The sequence below is a fragment of the Dermochelys coriacea genome, chromosome 22 (genome assembly GCF_009764565.3).
Source record: "Dermochelys coriacea isolate rDerCor1 chromosome 22, rDerCor1.pri.v4, whole genome shotgun sequence".
NCBI lineage: Eukaryota > Metazoa > Chordata > Testudines > Dermochelyidae > Dermochelys > Dermochelys coriacea.
The window spans coordinates 8,802,764-8,822,718 of NC_050089.1; the positions used below are offsets into that span (position 1 = coordinate 8,802,764).

Sequence of the window (19,955 nt, forward strand, 5' to 3'; positions counted from 1 at the left end):
GGTGGGAATTAATGAAAAAAATGTATTTCCTCTCTAACATAAGCAGAGTAAGTTTTCAGGGCTGACAAAAGGACCAGTGAAAGCATGGCGGACCTAGAGCCTTCTACAACAGAAACACATGCAAGGGCAAGGGATTGACAACTGTACACGTAGACTTGTACGTCTGTCTCTCAGATCCACTGGCAGCAGGGATAGAAAGAGGGGGAAGAGAGAGACAGTCCACTAAAACGAACCCTCAACGAAGCAGCAGTAGAACATTCAGCAAAAAAATCATCAGAACCCCTCGCAGTTCCCCACACTTCAACTGTTCTGGGGCACCAGGGCTCAACAGAGCAAAAAATATCACAGAGGATGCAAGTGATTGTAGCCCCATTCAAGTCAATGGAGCTATACTGATTTACACTGGCTTGGAATCTGACCCATGCTTTTCACAGCCGTCCTGCCCATGGGAAGTTCCCCTCACCGCCTCACCCATCCCAGCTTAGAAATGGCAGTGCCTATGCTTGGCTCCAAGTTCTGGCTGAGGAGAAAGGTAACGAAGCAGAGAGCAAAGCATGCTGGAATGACTCACAGAGGGCCATACCAAACTGAGAATGTCTGCTCGTATCCACCGTCATAGCCAGGCTCCCAGGAGATGTTGGCAGAGGTCATGGAGACCACAACATGCACACTACATGGGGCATGAGGGCTTGTGCCTGAAGGTAGAGAGAAACTCAGTGTAAGAGGCAAAACAGAGAGAAATACATACACACATACATGGGGCCAGTCACCAGAGCACCCAGAAGAATGGAAGCCCTTGGACCGTGGAATTTATGGTTGTTTAAAGACAACAGGAGCCTAGAGGAATGGGAGCTTCTTCTTAGGAGTGGAAGGACCTATTCCTCTGCCTCTGTGCACTCAGAGAAGACTTAAAACTTTACTTTCGGGAGGCAAGATCTGTCCCATTGGAGAATGCATCCAGATACGTCAGTGGTGCCGACCACCTCTGTCTGTACTGGTGGTCTGATAATTCAGAGAAGGGGCCCATTCTAAGCACCAGCTTCTCCCAGCAAAAAGCATTACTGGGAAACATCAGGTGTGCTGGGCACACAGAACTACTGCACACCTAGCCTTCTCAGCAAGCAAGTCCATTAATTAGAGGAAGCACAGAGGAACGTACTTTAGTATCTGGGAGTTCACAGGATTAAGAAACCCTCAAGATTTAACCGAATTGTCTTCTAACTGTGCTGTGGCAGGGGAGGACACACTTGGCCAGCGAGGAAGGGAGCCCTTCAATCTGCCTCAGGACGTGGCCATAATAAAAAGGACAGAGATTTAAAGACAGCACCACTGGAGTGTGAAATTAAAGGAAAACGTTGCTCTTCTTTTCATGAGAAGCGCCCCTGAGTAATACCTTTCAGACACACAGCTTGACACAATCAGACAGGAAACATGAACCTCTCCTGACACAGAGAAGCGCACCCCCGCCTCCAAAATTATCCAACAGCCAATCCATTCACAAGCTGAAAGCCCAGGTAATCGACTCCAGGAGCAAACAAAGGGTAGGTCTACACTACATATTAAGGTGTGATGGTAGCCCGTCAGGGACCCTGGGTGGGCGCTTGGGTTACTAACCCGCACTCAAGTCCGGGCTGCTGCAGCTTCAGTCACGTTGTTACCTGCAGTAGCTAGATGAAAGCTAGCGCCGGTATGCCTACCCACGCTACAATTACACCTTCAATTGCAGCATCTGCATACCCAGCTGCTGGAGATGCAGAGCTCAGATTAATTCAGAATACAAAGGAGGGTAGGGAAGGTTGGGAGGGGAATCCAAAGACTTTTTCCCCACCCTCCGTCCCCACACACAGATTTATGGGCTAATGTTCTATGTGGAGGGCACCTGAAGAGACTAGTGTGGTCTCTCTCCCTAACCTCATCCCTCCCACTCAGCACCTTTTCCCACCCCTCAGCTGCTCCTCTTTTTCCCCCCTCCATCACCAGCCTCCTTTATTCCAGCTCAGTGCTTTCCTCCCAGTGATCTCTTGGTCTGCTTATCCCCTTGCACAGCCTTTGCTCTCCCACCTTCTTGACCACACCCACTCCTTCCCTTCCATTTCCCCCTCCTCCACCCTTTCCTATTCCCCTTCAGTTATCCCCTCTCGCCGTGCCCTCCCAAGCCCCCTCCCTCTGGCTGACCAGCCCTTGGCCTTCTCATACCTATGACTGTGAGATGAGTGCTGGCAGTAATGCTTGCGACCACGTTGGTAGCGACACACTCCCACTCCCCATGATCGTCCTTGCTGAGGGATCGGAACTGCAGGGTGCCACCTGGAAGGGTGTTGTGCTTGCTTCTACTGGGCTTCCCTACCTTGAGCAAAGAAGAGAGAGCAAAGGGGAAGAAAAACAACAACAACTCAGAAGCACATTGCAAAGCAGCGGCATGAGGTCACACTGTTAGCAAGGCTCTACGTGCGAGACCCACAAAATACCAGCCGGGGGTCAAGAAGCTCCAGGCTCTCCAGCACTTGGGGCTGGCTACAAAGATCGGCAGATGGCAGCACCTTTATGGATTTTCAGTTAACCATGCCAATTAAAATGGCAGGATAATTAGACATAACGCATGCAGAACAGAGCCATGTTTACAACTTGGCTACGTAAGCATAAACACACAGACATACGGACACCACGGACCTCTGAGGAGATTCAACCTGGGACGTTCAGCATCCAAAGCACAAGTTTCTCTAGCACTTGAGATAAAAGAGAACTCCTTTAACTGCAAGTAGCAGGCTATTGTAGTCTCTGGTGCCAGCCACTAGAAGGAGATATGATCACACGCACTAAGCCAGAGTTTTATGTCAGTTAGGGTGAGTGATATGGATCTTTGATTGCTCCAGTTCACACTTTCAGAACCTAAAATGAGTAACCACTTAGTGTCCACTGGAGCCTGCAAATGCACCATTAAGAACAAACCTGCCCCATTTTAAAAATGTGATCTCTACCTTTTACCTGGTTCTAAGTTTCCAGACCAGAGGTCAAATTTGTCTCAGTGGCAATGGTATAACTGAGTACAGAATATGCCTGTAAACGAATACTTTAAATAATACTCTGATTTACTCTAAGTAAACTGTATCCACACCATAATGTTCCTCAGTAAAGGTTCAAAAGGACATATTTCACAGACAGGGCTACCAAGGCTGGAACCATTCAGGAAGAAAAGCCTAGGTGCTCTGTTTTGTTTTAATGGGGGGGGGGGGGGGAAGGGGGAAAAAAGGTGACCGTCTCTTTTGATGGCTGAGATGCTGGGTTCCATAGCCAGTGACATTCACACCCATGAACTGAAGTTGTACAAATCCTAAATCGCTACAAAGTCCTCATTCCCCACAATGTGTGCATAGCTTTTCTGTGGATTTCTTGTGCATAGCTTTGTTGGGATTTACTGGCCTTCTCTGCAATGTTATCTTTCAACACCTGTACATGGCTAGATTATTTTTTTTGTGGGGGAGCACTGCGATCAACCACCCCAAGTGGCTACCGGTGCTGAATCCAAGGCCTTCAGTGGCCTCACCACAGAAGCCAGGTTTGAGGTGGCCGTAGCTTTCGTGAGCCTGTAGACTGTGTGAGGGCCTTTGATTTTATGTTTTCTGTTGGAACCCAGGTAAGTCCAAACTAGTCCTGACTGAAAACATTGGAGGATGACATGCCCAGGGATAATCAAGGCAGAAGAAACAGAAAAAACCATGGGGCAGAAGGAAAGATGTTGAAAAGCAGGAAAAATAAAGAAAAGGATTAAAAGAAATGAAGGATAAAGGAAATAAGATGGACAGAAAGATGCAAGTGTTTTAGAGGAGTGAGAAAATCACTTCAATTTCTCATTTTCTTACCCACGTCCATGGAGGTTTGCACTTGGGCTACTTTATTATCTTCTGCCTCGAACCCAGAAAAATCAAGGGCAACGCCAGCTGTGCATGGTCTTCCACAGTGAGCTGGCATACCCTTGCACTGACTGCACCAACGTAACTACTTGTTTGTCCTGGTGGGAGCCTTTTCATCTCCCGCTCTCTCCCCTAAGCTAGATATGGCCTACTTGGGAAATCCCGGCCCCGTGCATCATATATTCAGGGCTGGAGAGCGCCACAAAACAGCAGCAAATAAAGAAGAAAGCAGTAAAAGGATGAAAGGCCCGGGAAGAAGGTCCTGCAGTAGGGACAAAGGGCTAAGCAGGTCCCACTGGTTTGACTGCTTTTCTATATGGAGAACGGAGACTTGAGAGGAGGGCACCACTGGCTAGCATGCGGAGACTTGGGAAGCCCACAGTGAGCGACTACGTTGGTCGCTGAGGAATGACTATTGGTGCTACTGGAAAACAAGAAGCTTGTGTATCTGGGCAGAAGACCCAGTCCAAAGGACGGAATTCTCCATCCCTAGCTGCCAGACTGTATAGAAGAAGGGGGAAAAAGGCTCCCCTTCAGGCCAAAATCCACCGGGCTATAGTAGCCATTGTCATAAAGCTATCCCATGACTTGCCAGTTCAAGGGCCTGGAATTAAAGCAGGATATCGGGACGTCATCATCATGCCAATGCAGGCTGCATCACAGGGGCGCTTGGAGACACAACTGAGACAAAAATAAAAATATTTCTTTCCAATTCCATTCTATGTGCCCTCCAGAGGTATTAAAGTAACAGGCCAGTTCTTTACAAAGAACCCATGTGTGGGCAAATGCCCCAGGCTGCAGAATATACATTCCAAGAGGGGACCAAAGCAGCTGCAGGACTGCACTAAAAAAGCCTGGTAGCTTCTACCGAGAGAGGGATACTTTCAAAAGTTCATCTGCAGACTGTCACAGGGAACCCCTGCTCTACCATTGCCAATGCTTCACCTGCTGATGCAGCCAACGCTGCATCGTCCCAATCTAGCACCCCAGGAGGGTTATTCCATCCTGCAGGTGGTGACCACAGCAAAAAGGGTGGGGAAGCGTCGGTGGGCGTTCCTGAAGATGATACCAGTGTGGAGCAGCCAGAGGAAGAGGGGGCGGGGGCCGTGCTGAGCTTTGCAGATGCTGCTGTGAAGGTTTCATGGTATTAAACACTTGGTTCTCAGGAGCTGGGTTTCCCCCACCCACCTGTGGGACAGGACGGCAGTGGTGCAGCCCGAAGCGAAGCAGCTGTACCTGCAGTTTGTTCTTACCGGGACAGAGAGTGTGGCTTCTCTGTCTGCAATATTCATCAAAAGCCAAAGGCACTGCAGATTTGTCTGGCAGGCCGGGTACCTTTCTCCAGGCGATGACAGGAAAGGGGTCTCCTGCAGCAGCACAAGGGATCAACAGCTCCCTCCCTGCCTCTTGTCTGTACTCCCAGCCTGGTAGCACCGTGAAATAGGGTGGGTCCTGCAGCCGAGGGAAAACTCAAGTAACTGTCACCAGACAATTGGCATGTGTACACACACAATCGCTCCTTGAAGATCTACTCACAAATCAAGTAAAGAACTAGTGGGTTCTCATCAGGGCAGAATGATTTAAAATCACCTGATTTTTTTTTAATTCATTGATTTAAAATCAGGTTGGGGCTTTGTAAAATAAATTGAAAATGTGGGCTGCAGCAATTTAAGCTTACGGCAAGTTATAAATGCTGGGAAAATTTCTAGAGGACCACTCCATTAGGGTGTCATCTCTGACTTGTACATAACTAAATGTGGAGGATGGGAGAACCAAAACTATTGGTAATTAAGGCCCTGAATTTGCAAGCACTTCAGCAGCTATGCAAGTAACTTTTTTCTTTATGTTGAAAGATGTAGCAGGTTTACAAATCATTGCCATGTAAACATCAAAATAAAATGTTAACCATTACAACACTCAACTTGTCTTTGTTTAAAAAAAGACGACGCGGGAACTTTACTCACAAGAACAGTCTCGTGGACTTCATTGGAAGTACTAATGGGCTTCAAGTTAAGCACATGCTTAAGTGTTTGCAGCATCAAGGGCTAAAATTGTTTATTTTTTATAAAATCTTTTAGTGGCAAAAATTTTTGCTTCAATAGTAAATTTTGACTCAATACCTTAGCAAAGTTCTTGTGGGTTTTTTTTTTAAATCACAAACCAATTTTTTCAAAAATAGGAGCCTACGCCCATATTTATGCACCTAAACATGGGATTTTCAAAAGCATCTAAGTGATTTGGGAGCACAAATCCCATTGACTTTAAACTATAAACCCTGATTGAGATGTATAACCCACTTCAAACACTCCAGCTTTCTTAACTTGCAAAAGTTCAATATATAGAAAGGTAGTGTTGGTCACAAATCTAGCACAGGTTATTTGCTAATCATTTTTGCGTTTGAGCTTGTGTTTTTCACACAGTATGACCAATACTGAGGGCCCGCACTTACTTCTTTCAGCACACGTGAGCACTTGAAGTATGAAACTTCCTCGTAGAAAAAAGGCTATGTAAAAATCTGAAACTCTACTAAGTATTCGAAAGCTAGCTAAAGAAACAAGTACAACCCATCCATTGCAGCAATTAAAGACTGTACAATGGAAAGAACTAGTGACATGTACTTTTAAAATAATCATTTCCATATAAAAAATTCCTGATTTTTAAAAAAAAAAAAGTTTATCCATCCTGATTTTTATTAAATACATGCACGTGCTCCAATCCCCAACACCGCCCCAGAGAATTCTTCTTTAGCATGATAATGCCATCATTAAAAGAAACTATTGAAAGTTTTCTGATAGCAAGGAATCAAATGGGTATGTTACCTTCAGTACCAGTCGGGCAGCAGGGGACTGGCCCATCGTACCCAGGGCGTTATAAGGCACGCAGGTATAAGTGCCGAGAGCTTCCTCTGTTACCTCCTCTATTCGGATTGACCCGTCTTCCAGCAGGTTCCAGCCAGAATACTGGAAGGCCAAGAAAGATGGGAGTTACCACAAGACCAAGAGTAGTTATCGCTTATCCATGATCCCAAAACATGCCCTGAATGTTGTCTTCAATGCTTCTGCGAGATATCCAAATCTTAATCCAGTCTCATGTTTATTTGTAATAACGAGTCACTGTAATTTCTGGGCTGGAGATCCTGTGTATTGTCTGAGACCCTTTATTCCCTTTTCTGCTGTCACCTTGCAACACCTTCAAATACAGCACAGCTGCGAACAATAGCTCCATATCACAGATGGGATCCCCTTTGCAGGCCAGACAAATGGGACTTTCATGGTCAGGAGTTAGAACCTCCGTTCCCTGGTTGAAGAGTTTTAACTCCATAAACCCCAAAATTTTTCTCTTTCAATTCCTTGAATCTCTCTAGATTATGAAAAACCCAAGATGATGTCAACCAGATAATTAGAACAGTTTCTTCTGGCCTATTCAGACTAGATTAGTATAATGGTCTCCCTTCTGGGCTTCAAAAAAAAAAGTATGCATCAACACATTCCTTCGAGTCTGCCACAAAGCAAGGCTGCTCCGAGCATAAAAACCACCTTTAGGAGCCAATACGCAGCAATGGAACATCCAGACGGTGCACACTGTTCTTCAAAGCATTCCAGAGCTCCTTAACCTCTATAGCTTCCTACCTCCACGAAGCAGAGGCAAAAATGGTCTCATTAAGACGTTTAATTTTATTTGCAGTGTGACATCCTCTCTTCAGAGATGGAAAAATACCTGTACTGTATCAGGCCCACCAAGGCCATCATCCCAGGCACCAATGAGGGATTGCTGACTAATTCGCTGGTGAATAGATTTTATCCAATCTAGTTGCTATTGTTCCAAGCAATAAAAGGGCCAGCACTTCTTTCGGGAAGAGCACTCCAAACCCTAACCAATCTTGATCTCCGGAAGTTACTTCCTCCTGATGTTCAGCTTTGAGTTTTCTTTTGCTCAGTTTCATTCCATTACTCCCGGTCCTTCCTCCTAGACCACCCTAAACAACATTTCTGCCATTTAAAGATTTGTACCACGTCACGAAACCCACTCAAGACGTCATTTGAGCAAATTCTTTTAATCCTTCTTGAGAGAAGTCATGCTGCTTCTTCTCTGAAATTCTTCCAACGCTCCACATAATTCTGATTCAGCTCCTCAGCAGTGGGGAGAGAAACAGAGTTTGAACTTAACATGACAGCTGCTGAAACCAGTTTAGTCAACAGTGTGGCAGCCAAAAGCAGATGTGTTTTTTACTAAGCTAACATTTCTCTGGAATATAACCAGGTTTACGCCAGGTGCTTGGTGTCGAGTGGCACTGAAATGGTTAATCCCATCATTTTGCTTTTGCCTATTTGCTGTGTACAGGCTATGGCTGAGATTTTGATACACACCTTCCATTATATTTAAGATAATGTGTCTAAATCCCACCCCCCAAAAAATCTCCTAAAGTAACATAGCATCTCAAGTGTTGTACAAACATGAGATATCTGAAACAGTTTTAAAAGAAAAAAAAAGTGGCAATGTCATTACCTCTAGGAATTTACAATCTAAAGAGACACTTAGAATCACACACAAACAAGGGTTACTTTCCTTGTGATTTCATAAACAAAAAAAGTCTTCTGAACACAGTGGATTTTAAATACAGCTTTAAAAATGTTTGTAATCGCTTTGAGGCTACCAGCTGTGATGGCTAGTTATAATGGATCTATCTGAACGGTATAAATCTATTGCTATAGGGAAAGTCGTTGGAACAGGGCCGTGGTAATGGGGTATGGAATACTTAGCCGTGGGCACTAATTCAAATACATTACCAGATCAGTAGTGTTCAGAAGTCATTACTATCAGCAGATGAATTGGTGGGGGTCCCAGTCCATTCTCTTTTGTATCCCCATTAGGGAAGAGAGTCATCAGCACAACTAGGCCTTTTTTATTCTCCTTGGAGAGATCAAGGACTCAATGTGCCAGAGAAACTGAACTCCTCTCTGAAACCTAGCCGTGGACCCAACAGGGCAGAGTTGAGGCAATATGGGGGAGGTGGGTATCGGCACCTGGCACAGGAAGTTCCTGTGGTGCAGACAATGGATGCCTATCTCCAGAGCTACTGATCCAGCACCTCCCACCACCCCTTTTTTCTGGTCTTGAAATGCATGCAGTGACCAGGCTAAAGGGGGCAAGGAGGGTGAAAAAGTTATCATAGGACTGGAAGGGACCACAAGAGGTCATCTAGTCCAGTCCCCTGCACTCATGGCAGGACAAAGTATGAGATAGATATGGTCTAGATAACTCAGCCAAACAAATTGAAAGGAGACCTTTCCCCGAAGAATAAAAGGGGCAAAAGTTTATATTCATAACTGGAATTTCTGAATTTCCTCCAGCTGACAGCAGCCATCTTATGGAAATCACATCTGAGATACCCATGCCATGGGAGGCTGATACCATCCGCACTTCTCCCTCCTACTCTACACTACATCCAGTCTTCTAGGGATGGAGGCTCTAGGAAACATGGGCTCTGATCATCCTCCAGGTGAAGGAGGCCAAGTGGCAGAATGACTCTGTGGGCATCACCCTGTACGTGTCGGAGAGTTGTGAGCCCTGGCACTCAGCACAAATGGCAGAGTTTTCCTTCAGGTTCTCTGTTAAAAATAGCACGTGCCTGCCTTTTGCAGTGCATAACATTGAGATTTGTTCTGGGGCAGGAGGCTCCTTCTGTTTAACTGAGAAGGGAATAAAACAGTGGGAGGAGGTTGGGACATCTACAAAGAAGTGGGCTCTGGGAGGTGCTAAATACCAGCAGCTCAGGGCTCAATCCTGAAAGGTGCTGAGCACTGTGGCCACAATCCAGCAAAGCACTTGAGCACCTGCTTACCTTTAAGCCCCATGAGCAGCTCAGTGAAGCAGGTGCTTAAGAGCTTTTCTGGATTGAGCCCTTCATACCCAACTTGATGTTTAAAATAGCCACAAACAAGGGGAATAGGCAATCTGGGCATTTCCAACTCAACAGAAAGTTTTCCACCACAGGAATCCATAATGTTGTTAAGGACTCACAAAGGGTATCTCTACACTGCAAAAAAATACCTGCAAGGGCAGCAAATCCCAGAGCCTGGGTTAAATGAGTTAGGCTCACCTACAGGGCTAAAGATAGCAGTGTAGATGCTCCCGCTCAGGCGGGAACTCTGGCTCCAAGACCCCACCCGCCTCCACACGTTACAGAGCCCGAGCTGCAGGCCAAGGAAAAATGTCAACGCTGCTATTTTTAGCTCCATAGCACGAGCCCCGCAAACCTAAGCCAGTTGACCTAGACCCCAAGACTCGCTGCCATGGGTTTTGGTTTTGGGTTGTTTTTTTTTTGGCAACACAGTCGTACTCTAAGAACGTGTGTATGACTGTCCTTATCTCAGGCCACCTGGGGCAAGGAAACAGGCAGCTCCTCCACTACCACATGCTTTTGACACCTTGGCCCCTGATCCCAACAACACCCCCACCTGACTGGCCCACTCTGAACCAGCTGCCACCACCTCTCCCACTGGGTCCCTGTGGTTACCCTGGCCTGACCAGCTCCCTGTCTGCCAACCAACCACCGCACACAGGTTGGAGAAAGGGAACAAGGTTGAAGGCCAGCCCAGGTTGTGTCCCCCTCAGCCCTCTCTAGTTCCCCTGGTGCTTTCCTCCTTCCTGTGCTCTCTCAGCATGGGGAACACGCTGCTGAGAGGGGTTGCTTGGTGCAGCCACGGGCAGCCTTCAAAGCCCCCTGCAGAGGCAGGTGGAAGAAGCAGTCTCTGGTCTCCTGCCCCTACAGCACAGCAGAGGCAACCGTGGCAGCAGCTTGGGGGAGGAGGAGGAAGGGAAAGGAGAGAGAATGGCTGATCCCATGTATGTGTGAGCCGCGGGGGTAGCGAAGGGTACAAGGGGAGGCTGGCAGCAGCAGAGGGAGCATCTCGTGGACTGACAGACTTATAATTTTGCCTGTCCTCAAGCAGACTAGTCAAGTTGGTGAGCAGAGACCGAACTGGGGACTTATCTCCCCTACTATGATGGCGGAACCTTCCCGCACAGCTCCCAGTGACATGCCTGCCTGCCCCATTGACTCCAGACCAACGGCCGCATGCCTCCGGACCCTTCCCCGTAGAGCCCTATGGTGTCACCACTTGATGCGTCCCCCATTTCTCTTTCCAAAATAGCCCTGTTTGTCTTTGCCCAGGTGCAACTCTACCTTTTCGACTCGCAGGGGGCGTCCGTCTTTGTTCCACTTGACGAAGGTGACCGGCGGTTCCGCCTCCACCGGACAGCGGATGTAGCCATGTATCCCAATGGGAACATACAGGATGGGTGGCATGTTCACCACACGGGCAGGATCTGGGTGGAGGAGTAGGAAGTTATTTTGAATAATCTTACCCTTCTTTTCCCACCTAACCACTGCTCAAGAGCTGCATGCAGCTCTTTTACAGTTCAAGTGAAGCTCACAGAGCCCCCCATTCTCTGCCTACCAGACTGGGGGGTGGGAATGACCACAGGGCTTCTGCCCTGCAACAGGGTGGTGGGCCTAAGGGCTTCTGCCAGAGAGGACTAGTGCCTGCTGGGGGTGGGGCGCACAATTTAAAGGTTTGGCCCACCCCAATGGCTTGAGTCATGCGGCCCCTCCTTGCAGCTCCCAGGTGTTCGCTCCCCATGGAGAGGCAGCAGCAAACAGCTCGGAGGGGTTGCTGCTTTAGCTCTGCAGGGAGACGGAGCAACTAACGCAGCAGCTCTCCCTGAAGCTCCCAGCTGTTGACCACTGCTTCTCCCCATGGCCGCAGCTCCCAGCAGCTGACATGCAGGGAAGGGACCCAGCGGTACCATGTAACCAAGCAGGGCCAGCAAACCACAGCAAAAATCTGGAGTGGCATTCCTTCCTTCCACCACACATCATCTCTGGCTTCTGCCCAGCAGAGAAGGTGGTCTCGGGGCTTCAACCCCACAGGGCGCACCTCCCACAGGGTTGAAACCCCAAGCCCCAGCAGGCACACCCCGGTTCTTGAACTTTTGAAGACTGTCATATGGGGCTCAGAGGATCAATAATTTTGGGCACCCCACTATATGCTCATCACTGTACCTTGGTTTGGAAGGGTCAACGTCTTTGTTATAACTAGTTCCAAGCCTAAATGCTAACTCTGCAGCATTCATTACTCCCTGGCCGTGGAAGACCATTATCCTTATAGTCCCATTATCCTCTCCGAATCCATTAAAAATATTTAGAATTTCTATCGAGCTTTACCTACTCAAAGCATTTCACTTCAACCTCCCTACCCTAAGCTGCAGGCCCATGTACAATTATCGTTAAAAGAAAAAATACACATGCAACATAATTACATAATCACGGCACCATTACAACACTCCCTCTCACTCAACCTCAACCCCTCAGGCTCTGCAACTCAGTACACTGTTGGATAGAGGAAGCGGAGCAAGCCCTAGCATCAAGGGTACTCCCCGGAGAACACAGGGAGGTAAACACACACAGAGCGTAGTAGCAGCATGGGAATCCAGCTAGAGGTGGCATGCAAAGGCAACACCACAAAGCAAAGGTTATGGGTTATGTCCTGTTTTGCTTCAGCGTGTCAAATCACAGCAACTATTAATTCAAAGCCAATGGCTAGCTAGTGACTCCAATATTTTAAAGATGTGGTGAGGCAAGTTGGGAGCCACAGGTTGTCAAACCCCTGTTTCTGCCCACAATACTGAAGAAATTTACACCTTTCATTCCACAGATCCACAAAACCCATGCAACTTGGAAATAGCTCGTGAAGAAAATACACAAGGGTTGAAAGAGAGAGTAAAGAGCCCGTTGCTGTGAACTACTGGGGAAGGAAGAGAAAAAAAGGGCAATAGCCAGGAGGCCCCTATTTGAGGGGGTAAAAAGAGGGGCGAGATGGGAGAGCTCCTAAACTGAAAGCACTGGAAGGAAAAGGCATTCCACTTGAAAAGGTGATATAGCGAAGGGCACAAACACGGTTTCCCAATGTCAAATTACAATCCCCAGGTTTCAGAGTAGCAGCCGTGTTAGTCTGTATTCGCAAAAAAGAAAAGGAGTACTTGTGGAACCTCAGAGACTTACAAATGTATTTGTGCTACTTAGCTATATACAACTCCCACCCACAGTATCTGCATACAAAAAGAGGGAATATAGTTTCTCCCCCCCTTCTCCTTTTGCTGGTCTAGCAACCCAATCACCTGCTTAATTTCCAGTTCCTCCCCCACCCCCCAAACATTACACAGAGAGGAAAAAAGTCTTAGAAGGTGTCAGTAATTTCCCAAGACAAGCACAAAGCAGGGGACGACCCTGCCATTGTCAGGGACCAGGGGAAGGCAGGAAAGCTTCATTCTAAGACTGATGGGAACAAGTCAATGGGAAAGAATTAATCCTTGCTAGTTGGGTTTTGGGGCAGGGTTTGTTAGTTTCCTTCCTTCCCCATCTCCAGATTTGACGGCCGGCCAGAGGGGAAAAACAAAAACAAGATAACTGCGGAGATATTAAAGGCTGGAAAGTGAATTATTAAAATCCATATAAGAATCTTACATTATTGCTTTTTGGCTGTGTCCTGGAGCCATTCGGTATTGATATTTGCAGGTGCACATATGTGAAGCAGGGGAATATGGGGCTGCTGAAGGTGTTTTTTCCCCACAGGCTCACTGTCTGACATTTTTAAACCCAATCACTCCCTCCAAACTGCTAATATCCAGCTAGGAGTTACCAAGGTCACGTGACTGTGGTAGCAGCATTGTAACCCAGATTAGAAAGTAGTTTATCGTATGCAACTTGCTTTATCCCCACCTAGTTTAACAACATGTCTTAGGAAATGTAATCAACAAGACTGGACAGCTCCAGGGGATCAGTAATGGCCTACAGAGCCTTTCACTTCTAGGTCACTGGCTGAAATCCAGCCTGGTTCAGTAACAACCAAAAGCTGTTCCCATCAAACCGCTGCAATGGTGGCTTGCGTGAAACAAGTTGGTGGTTTCAGTCCAGAATCTAACAGAGAAGTGACCACCACGATAATTGCCCACCCACGCCTCTTGTTGAGGAATCTTAGCAGGGAGGCTAAGGACTTAATGGGCCCTGGAGATCCAATTCCCCACCTACTCTCCCCGCCAATCTTAAAGTTGATCCTTCCAGATGAGAAATGAAGCTCCCTGACTGAACAGCATATGGGAAGTTTGTGCTGACACTGCCCCAGAACTGCTAGGTAAGGAGGGAGAAAAGACTGCATTCTCCAAGGCCACCAACCTTGCACCTTTCACCAGTGCTAAATTTACTTTAAAAAAAATAGTTCTCTTTTAATGGAAGAAAGTTAACCCGTGTGAAAATGAGGCATTCTAGCTCACAGAGCATTAGCAAAGATACCAGAACAAGGATAAAAGCAGAGGTGTTTATTCAAAACAAGGAACTGGATTATTGCCAAGGGACACTAAGCACGCCTTGTAGCTTTAAATGACAAAGTATAAGACGCCCTCTCCGCATCTCCAGGACCCAGGTGAAAGAAAATGGTAGTGCAAACCCCATCTTCGTATGCCTGCTCTCCAGGGAGGTTTCTGATGGTTAGGAGCCTTGCAGTGAGGATCAGTGGCAGGACAGATTTGATGGTGTGAAGCAATATACCCTCCCAAAAGCTGAGGTCCACCCAGATGTCTCTGTAAGCAGTCCCTAAACTTGCATCCTTTTGAACAGGATACTTCCTGGGGACAGTTCCCTGGCTCTGGACTTTGCTTCTCTGTGATTTCATAAAAGAGAAGGAACTGGCTTCTTAGGTCTCCCAGCTCCTTAATGATCTATCCATAGCCTGAGTCTACTGGTCTTCAAGAGAAAGCCTAAGGCCCATTGGTTTGTTCAGACTTTTGCCTCCCCTTATAAAATCAAATGCTATAGTCTTCTATAGAAACAGGCCAAATCAACACAACAGAACCTAGTTCTTCTATAGCGCTTTTCATCAGTGCATCTGAAAAAACAGTTCACACAAGAGGTCAGTATCACTAGCCCCATTTTACTAATGGGGAAACCGAGGCACAGAGCAGTGAACTGACTTGCTCAAGATCACCGAGCCTCCCAGGGCCAAACTGGGAATAGCACGCAGGTCTCCTGAGTGCCAGGCCAGTGCTCCATCCACTAGACCGCACTGCCTCCAACATCACTTTTGTAAGCAACAGTCATTTGGGCCCTTACCACAGAAAGCTGTAGGAGGGGAGGCATGCTAAATGTGAAGACACTGGGAACAACATTCCTTTCAGAGTCCGTCTCTCCGATTTATTTAGATCAGTTACTGCTTTGTATTTAAATGTTTTCAGGATGCCAACACAGCCGGAAGACCAGGCAGCATTACCAGGTTTTTACAATTATGCATACAAATATAAGCACGCACGCACGCACAGTGGCACGGCCCTACTTCCCACACAGAACAAGATGGAATACAACTGATAATCAAGACACACTATTATTAGCGTTCACAGCCATCAGCAGTCTAGTCCGATACTCTGGCTTGCATTTGAAAGGCTGGAGAGTTTGGGACCAATAGTAATCTTTGCACCTAGACACATTAAAAAGGAGCACAATCCCATCCATCAGTCTTAGGCATTTCAGTAAGGCCCATCACCATCATATCTGACCCCAGTAAGTTAGATCTACACAGCATTGCCCAGGACAGACATTCGCAGTGGTTCCACACACACTCTCCCTTTCTCCATCCCCCCATCCACAGATAGCAACATCACAGATCACAGCTAGACTGCACAAGGTGCAATCATTTATGCCAGCACAGAGTGGGTGCAATCTCTAACTTCCTGATCTAGTACTATTTTACCCGCACTTTGCAGTGCGGTAAGTGCCGGGACAAGAGGCAGGGCTGTGGTGAATCAGGGTCCGAGGACCCTGCATGGAAGGTTTGGGGTATTTTGTATGTGAGCGTATGCTAGCATTTCCTTGCCTTTGGTTAGGGTGCGAAAACTCTGGAATAAAGATGGGTCAAATGTTATGCTTCAGGGCAGGCCGGGACAGGGTGTTTGGAAAACTTCTTACACATTGTGGATGCCAACAGGCAATGGGCACCTAGGCAAGGAAAGAGTCCTACCCACCCTGCATGGCATCAAGCTGTTAGCTGGGAGCAGGGTATTCATCTTCCTCTGAAATATCGGCTACTGACAACATACTGTATTTGATGCATCAGCTGTCTTATTCATTATGGCAAATGCCAGGTTACCGTTGCATTAAACAAAGTAATGAACCCACACACTACGCCAGCCAACCTAGTCTCATCAGACCCAAACATCTAGTGAGATTTTATTCCCCTACACCTCACTCCATATGTTGCTGTCATGTCACAGTAACCCTAAAGGTTACACTGGGCCTTTAGGAACGATTGGGACCATAACATTATCTAAGCCATCTTCTTCCCTTGGCAGGTATGGTCCTTAGATCCTGCAGGCCTCCCTGCCCCACCATCTCCACTCACACTGCACCGTCAGGTAGGCGGAGGCCGATGGTGAGCGGCCAAGGCTGTTGCTAGGAATGCAAGTGTATTTCCCAGCATCGTCTGGTTTGACACGGAAGATGATCAGCGTCCCGTCAATCAGGATGCGGACCCTCAGTTTCAGGTCACTGCAGGGGGAGAGAGAACAGAAGGGAAAAGATGGGTAAAAGGGCGGGGAGAGAACTGGAATGAGGAGTTAGCACAGAGTTCCCCTCTTCCAGGGAAGGGAGCGGCTCTCGGAGCTGGCCACAGGGAGCTGTCAGGGCAACCCCAAGGGCAGCAGAGCAATGCCTGGATGGGTGCACTGACCCAGGGTGGGGGCCAGAGGCGCAATGCTGGGAGAGTATCCCGATTCCCTGTGGGACTGAGGGGATCTCTGGAACAGCAGAACTCTTCCTTTACTGAGAGACAGAGAGAACGGCTCTGCGACGAGAGGCACTCCTCCCAGCATGGACCAGGGGGCCCGAGAGCCAAGCTTACTTCTTGAAGTAGACGTTCTCCTCCTCCCAGTACCAGGTGTAGGTCATGTTCCCTGGATATGCCTCGGCCTGGCAGGTGAACAGGGCATCCTGGGAGATGTTGACGGTGATGTTCTCTGGAGGGGAAACGATGAAGGGAGGTCCTGAAGGAGAGCACGAGAAAACCAGTTACCTCAGCCACCGAAAAGCTCCGGCCATGAACAGCCTCTCAGGAAAGAGGGAGTATCTCTTCCCCCTAGCACACAAGGTACAGACACCTGCAAGCATCTCTATGCATTCAACTGGCCTGGCTCCCACAAGACTGGCCTTCAACCCAGAGCCTCTGCCAAAACACAACTAGCTCTTCACACTGGGGCAATTCTGATAAGACCCTCTGGGAGAGAGGGATTAATGGGTGCCCAGCACTGCCCTAGGAGAGGGCTCTGTCCCTTTAAGGCACGCAGGGAGTGCTGTAAGAGGATCATGCAGGCGCAGCAAAAAGGGGGGTAGTGGGGACCAGAACAGGGTTAGACTCCAGAGCAGCATAAGCTCCGACCTTGGTCTAGATGGGAAGACAGAGCTTCCAGCTAGCTAGTCTCCGGTGTCCTCCCCGCAAACTCCTCCTCCCCCTTCCCCCCCCCAGAGCAGTTTTAATCAGTCCCGCAGGGAGAGCTCAGCGCATGCAACAGATGCTCAATATTCAGTCTCCGAGATCCCCCTTGGCAGGGGAGAGGGGAAGGAACGGAAGAAAGGAGAGGGGATGGGGGGGCAGCAGGGAATACAGACAGCTTAACAAAGCACCCTCTGCCAATGTCATCCAGGCTGGCACCCATCCTGCTGCTGTCGCCAGGCCAACCACACTAACACAACACACACGGCACCCTCCGTTAACCTCTCCAGTCACTGAGCTCACCCCGGAGCCATCTCCTCTCCTTCACCCTCTTTCCAAGAATCAGCACAGTGGTTTAACACCATCTGTGGTGAGAGACTGTTACTCAGTAGTGAGGTCCAGGAATCGGGGCTCCTGGGTTTTATTCGCAGCTATGGTAGCATGTGCTATCTAGAGGGTAAAGCAAGGAAGACTGGGAGTCAAGTTTCCTAGGTTCATTTCCAGCTTTGCCACTTGCTTCCTAGTTGACCTTGGGCAAGTCACTTGATCTCAGATTCCTTCCTCCACCCCTGTCTATGCTGGAAGGAAACAAAACAGATACACAAACTTGTCCCTGTCTATGGCAGCTAACATTTCCTAACAGGAGGCATTTGCCCAGCGTAGACATGGCCCATGGGTTAAAAAAAAAAAACAAACAGCAGGGCAGGAGCAACCTGCCAGGAACGCTATGTGGATTAGTTAGTTAATGTCTGCAAAGTGCTTTGAAGATGGGAAAGAGCGTACAAGTGCAGAGCATTATTAAGTGCTTCAATAGGTGTGAAATGCTAAGCTCCCTTATCTTGCGGCAGAAATTGACCAAATAAAACATTTATACGGGGAGAGGAAGCAGGGCTGCAAGGAGGACGAGACCCAGCAGGTGTCATCTTTATTCTGTACAGCATTTTCTGGTGTTTTGCAAGTCTTCCCACACTTCTTAAAAAAATCAGAGCCTCTCTGTTAAATCGGGACAGCTGCTTAATCCAAGAGACAGGCCATTCACTGGGGTGCCCCAATTAAGTGGATTTTGCTGTAGTATACATGGGATGCAGAACCATTAGGTGCTAACACAGCAGATGTATGCCCTGCATATTTATTCATTCTCTCTCTCTCTCTCTCTCTCTCTCTCTCTCTCTCTCTCACACACACACACACACACACACACACAGTCTGAAAGGGACTCTGGGCTCCCCTGAGGTAACAGCCTGACCCTGTTTATTAATAAAAAGGGGTGTGGACCCATCAGAGAAGTAATTACTATGGAGTCCCACAATGCCACATCCCCCACAGACCAGGGATTTGCAGACTGAAACGGGGAAGGGGGGGGGCTTGCAAACATTTTCATCCTGTGGATCACATCTTAAGGGAGATTGTCTAGTGGATGTCTGAGCCGTGACTCTACGTGGGAGTGGCTCATCTCGCTCCCTGGTGATCACGTGAGATCCCTGTGGCAATTGCTTCTGGAAACCAAGTATTTATGTATCTTTAGCTTCTTCTAATGCAATTTTAACAGCTGCGAATGAGAAGCCAGAGCCAGCTGGTCACATGGCACATCACAAAGCCCCAGCAAGTGTTCCATAGACCAAACTATCAGAGAGCTAATCCAGACAGCAGCATGAATCCACTGTCACATTTGGAAGCCTAACTGACCTAACATAACAAGGCTCTGCATGTTACACAAAGGTTTAAAGGGAAAGTGGGGGGCACTGCTTGCTCCCCCCTAAATGATGGGGTTTTAGATGCTTTATGGTACAATTAGAGCTATTTCACATTCCCCATCAAAAAAAACAACTCCCCCCTTTAAATAAAGCCAAATGACAGATGAAGAGCCGCAGGTGTGTCATGCAATCTCTGGACAGGTTGCCAACCAAACGAATGTTTGTGGGAGAGTCCTGACTTGGACACCATCAAACCTGGTAGAGTCAGTTTTGGATCATGCTGACTACGATTCTTAGGACATTTCTATCATCATCTCCTCCTCCACCACATTGCATTTCTCAGCCATAGGCCTGAAAGCAGTTTAGAAAAGCAGGCAAGTATCGTTATCCCCATTTTCTAAGCAGGGAAACTGAGGCACAGGGAGGGGCTGTGACTTTCCCAAGATCACACAGGGTGTCAGTAAAAGAACCAGAACCACAGTCTCCTGGTGCTCAGCCTGACATCTTATGCACTTCAACACACCACCTCCCAAAAGGGTTTGGGGCAGATGCAATATCACGCTCTGCCACGAAACCGCCCTCTCTAAGCACAGTATAGTTCAGAGGACGTCTGCTGAGCAAAGAGAGGGAAGACATGGGTATATGCAACCTCAGACAATCAGCATGAGATATGTCCCTCGAGGCCCAGGACAGTCCTGCTGCCACTAGACTCCTGCGTATATTGTAGGATGGTGCGTCAGCCCTCACGTCGCATTCCTTGCTTTGGTCAGTAGAACTGGCAGCCTGTAATGTTATTTAAACATCTGGGGTTTGGG

The 19,955-nt window shown here is 47.8% G+C and overlaps 1 protein-coding gene across 2 annotated transcripts in view; it reads right to left on the minus strand.

Annotated features, from left to right (window-relative positions):
* IGSF9B (immunoglobulin superfamily member 9B) overlaps positions 1–19,955 on the minus strand; it is a 96,049-nt gene that overhangs the window by 32,458 nt on the left and 43,636 nt on the right. Inside the window, exons 6-12 of one of the 2 annotated variants that reach the window (XM_038380656.2) lie at positions 16,859–17,000; positions 16,361–16,506; positions 11,098–11,240; positions 6,731–6,871; positions 5,247–5,363; positions 2,197–2,347; positions 584–695 (exon numbers count right to left, since the gene is read on the minus strand). In XM_038380656.2, the coding sequence (XP_038236584.1) occupies positions 584–695; positions 2,197–2,347; positions 5,247–5,363; positions 6,731–6,871; positions 11,098–11,240; positions 16,361–16,506; positions 16,859–17,000 (952 nt within the window). Of the gene's footprint in view, positions 1–571; positions 696–2,196; positions 2,348–5,246; positions 5,364–6,730; positions 6,872–11,097; positions 11,241–16,360; positions 16,507–16,858; positions 17,001–19,955 lie in introns of both variants that reach the window. The other variant, XM_043500969.1, reaches the window with a different exon arrangement.